The 4,313-nt window shown below is 40.9% G+C and overlaps 1 protein-coding gene across 1 annotated transcript; it reads left to right on the forward strand.

The window, feature by feature from the left end:
* Positions 1-587: 587 nt before the first annotated feature.
* LOC118022447 (myeloid leukemia factor 1-like) lies at positions 588-1,655 on the forward strand. Its single transcript, XM_035023214.1, has one exon. It carries the CDS (start codon positions 655-657, stop codon positions 1,462-1,464), a length of 810 nt encoding a protein of 269 aa, XP_034879105.1. The 5' UTR covers positions 588-654; the 3' UTR covers positions 1,465-1,655.
* Positions 1,656-4,313: the final 2,658 nt, after the last annotated feature.

The following is a 4,313-nucleotide window of genomic DNA, read 5'->3' on the forward strand; positions in this document are numbered from 1 at the left end:
CCCATGCAGCATTTTACAAACTCCTCTCTTCCTGCCTTAACAAACAAGAGGTAGAAGGAGTGGGAGTGGAGGTGATGCTCACGAGGGAGAAGAATGCCGATGCATGGGCCCTATGTTCCCACCTTCCAGAAGGAGGGCAGGGATGCAAGACTCAGTGAGCTCCCTGCTCTAGGACAACAACAAATAGACCCCTTTTCTTCCGACACGCCTTCCAGAGGTGCCATCTGGCCCTGATTTAGGTGCCACTTCCATGTTCTGCCCAAGCTTCTAAACCCACCTTCCTCTACAGAACAGTGTGAGGGATGATGGAAGGGAGCAGCCGCCCATGGATCGTTAGGCTCGACTTCACTGTTTGGACCCTGAGGTGGTTCGTCTCTCTGCTTTCTCCTCCACTCTGACTCCACTCTCCTATTTGTTGCTAAGATTAACTTTTTCTAAAAACAAACAAGTTTTTTGTTGTTGTTTTCCTGGTTGAAGGTCAGAAAACATCTATAGAATTTCTTCCCTTTAAAAACCTTCTCTATAGGGGCACCGCCTTCGCAGCCGGGCGAGGAGCATTGACTGCGTGGGGAAGGCTGGCTCGGGTCGCGGCCGCAGCGAGTCACATCGTTTTCCAATCTGTCCGCGTCCGCCGCCGCCCGGGACAGAGCCACGATGTTCGGGATGCTGAGCAGCAGCTTTGAGGATGATCCCTTCTTCTCTGATTCTTTTATTGCACACCGAGAAAGTATGCGACAGATGATGAGAAGTTTTTCTGAACCTTTTGGAAGAGACTTGCTCAGCATCTCTGATGGTAGAGGAAGAGCTCATAATCATATGAGACATGATGATGGCGAAAATTCCTTGACTCGTACAGATGTCAACCCTTTTCAGGCAATGGACCGAATGATGTTAAATATGCGAAACAGTATGCAGGAATTACAAAGAAACTTTGGTCACCTTTCAGTGGATCCAAATGGACATTCATTTAGTTCTTCCTCAGTTATGACTTATTCCAAAGTAGGAGATGAACCACCAAAGGTTTTCCAGGCCTCAACTCAAACCCGTAGGGCTCCAGGAGGAATAAAGGAAACTAGGAAAGTGATGAGAGATTCTGATAGACTAGAAAAAATGGCTGTTGATCATCATCTTCATGACCGAGCTCATGTCATTAAAAAGTCAAAGAACAACAAGACTGGAGATGAAGAGGTCAATCAAGAGTTCATTAATATGAACGAAAGTGATGCTCATGCTTTTGACAATGAGTGGCAAAATGAGATTTTGAAGTACAAACCAGTGGGGCCTTGGCGCAACGTAGAAAACCCTAGGATGCAAAGTGTTGGTCATGAGAATTCAGGCTGCCGAGAACTTAAAAGAAGGGAGAAACCTCATCAGAGTCCAGCCATTGAACGTGGAAGAAGATCAAATGTTTTTGTGGACAAACTCAACATCAAAGGATCACCTGTGAAAATCAACAAAAAATAAATAGCCTTGCATTTGATTTGTTTAGTTTTGATTGTTTTAACAGAGAAAGTAATGGTGCTGGGTAATACACATAAGACCAATCTCTTGTTAAATCAGTACTGTACTTAACTTTCTTCTGATATCTGAATGTTCTTGGAAGTGCTAGCTTTATATTGTCCATACTTTAGGAATAAAACTTTGATTTTCAACAACTTAAGTTGCTACACATTCTATAAAACTCTTTTCTTTAAAACATACTAATTTTTAAAGCTGATTTTGCTTTCCCAATTATCTTCCTATTGGCTATGTTTTCTTTTATATATTCGATTGTAGAGCTAGTTTTATCATATGTATTAGTTATAAGAAAGTAAAATGTTAAAAAATAGTCTGTTTTCACTAACACAGTACTACAGTGATGTTAATAAAGGTAAAATTATTTAAATAAAAAAAAAAAAAACCTTCTCTATAGCAGGTGAATGAATCTTCAGAGCTCTATTTCACCAGTCCATTAATAGTAACCTTAGAGGGCGCCTGGGTGGCTCAGTTGGTTGAGCGACTGCCTTCGGCTCAGGTCATGATCCTGGAGTCCCGGGATCGAGTCCCGCATCAGGCTCCCCGCTCGATGGGGAGTCTGCTTCTCCCTCTGACCCTCCCCCCTCTCCTGTGCTCTCTGTCTCTCTCATTCTCTCTGTCTCAAATAAATAAAATCTTTTAAAAAAATAGTAACCTTAGAATTCAGAAATAACTTGTCATTTGTGCTTTCTAACACCTGCTCCCCACAACACACCCCACTAAAAACTCACCTGATTGAAATGGAGTTGGATCAAAGATGTTGCCTTCATTTGCTACACCTGTTAGTGCACCTGAAAAGTGCTGACACTATAGAAATATTAGAAAGAAAGAAGTGCCACAGGTCAGCCGTTATTTGCCCAGCCACAGTAATTCATCTTATCAAAAACCAAGTATGGTATCCATTCCACAATTCCTTCTGCCTCCCTCAGTAGATGAGGTCATTAACTGATTTGGCACTGAAGGGTTCAGCAGTTATAAGAGTTGGCAACAATTAAAGGAAATAAAATCTGATTCTCAAAAATCATCTGAGCAAGCAGTGCCTTCCTACCATAAAAAATCTCTTATTATATCACACCATAGCCTTTAGATTTCACGTTGAGATATGTTTTAGGCATTGCTCTTTCTACTTAAGAATTTAATGTAAGGTTTCACATAAGAAAGTTACAAAAGGACTTGGCACTGACTTCTGGAATTCATCCAGAACACAGCTTTTATTGTGTTTCACAGCAATTTATCTGTTTAAGAAGTATCACAGCTAATAAGTGGCAGAAATGGGATTTGAACCCCTGTCTGTTCAGGTTCAATGCCCACTCACATTGTTTCATTCACCCATTTTACAGAACCTTACTAATCACTCACTAAATACTGAGCACTGTGTGTGTGTGCACATTATAAACAGGTGCTGAATAGGGAAAGGCTTGTACACATGCAGTTACTACTCTCTCGGCTAGTCCTTCACAGGCATAACACTTTCATTTCATTTCAGTTGTAATTTGTTTTCCTCGTATAGTGATTTCTGTTTTATCTTAACACAGTGACTAGAGAGACACCATTCCTTGCCAAAAGCAGTCTAGATCTTCTAAAACTTTTCAGCTAATGGAATCGCTTATCTGCCGGAAGCCAGAGAATTGGGCCAAATGGTTTCTTGGATTCTCTCTCAGCTCTAGGGTCTAAGCGTTGGTGATTTCACTTCTTAATGTCACCGTGCTGGCAGCCCGATTGCCCTCCTTTGACTTCATACCATTTCAAGGAAATGGCTGACTAATCAAAACGGAGCCGGGAATATTGCAAGAGTATCCTGGAGATATTCATGAGATGCTGGGCACTTTGTAAGTAGGATTGTTCTCTCATCAGAAAGCTGGAAGAATGGCAAGAGGAGGACTTTTCCCCAATCAACCTCCCAGCTTTCCACCTGGTCAGGCAAGATGTCCATCTTGAGAAACCACATTTTGGAGAAAACCAAACAATTGGATAAGACACTCAGTTTGAGAAACATTGGCCAGAAGCTTAGCTGTCACTGCTATATATCTCTACTTACCAGTTGTTTCATTTTTTTGTAACTGTCTTGGTGTTCAGTTAGGCAATACGTAGCAAAGACTGGAAAAACTTCATGCCCTTTAACCAAGAAATCCAAGGACCTAGGAATTCATCTAAAGAAGACAAGCAGATAAGTTAGGAAGAAATATATGAACTAGACAATTTATCTTTTTAAAACAGTAATATCAACAGCATCAGTATCAACTCTATTAGGTTTTCTCCAGAGAAACAGAACAAATAGAACAATAGAATACAAGGGAGATATTAGATAGATAGATAGATAGATAGATAGATATTATATATAATATTACATATGTAATATAATGTATATATATTGGGAGGAATTGACTCATGTGATTATGGAGGCTGAGAAATCCCACAATCTGCCCTCTGTGAGTTGGCAGCCTGGAAAAGCTGGTGGGGTAATTCAGTCAGAATACAAAGGCCTAAGGACCAGAGCTGAAGTTGTAAATCCTAATCCAAAGGTGGAAGAAGAGAAGATGAGATATCCCAGCACAAGCAGGCAAACAGACAGAAAAAGCACAAATTCCTCTTTCCTCTGACTTCTGTTCTATTTAGCCCCCAACGAATTGAAGGACATTCCCCCACACTAGGGAGAACAATCTGCTTGACTGAGTCATTTGATTCAAATGCTAATCTCATCTGGAAGCACTCTCATAGACACACCCAGAAATAAGGTTTAATCCAGGTACCCCATGGCTCAATCAAGTTGACACATAAAATTAACAAAATTAACCATA

The sequence above is a fragment of the Mirounga leonina genome, unplaced genomic scaffold (assembly GCF_011800145.1).
Source record: "Mirounga leonina isolate KUSES-001 unplaced genomic scaffold, KU_Mleo_1.0 Mir_176, whole genome shotgun sequence".
Lineage (NCBI taxonomy): Eukaryota > Metazoa > Chordata > Mammalia > Carnivora > Phocidae > Mirounga > Mirounga leonina.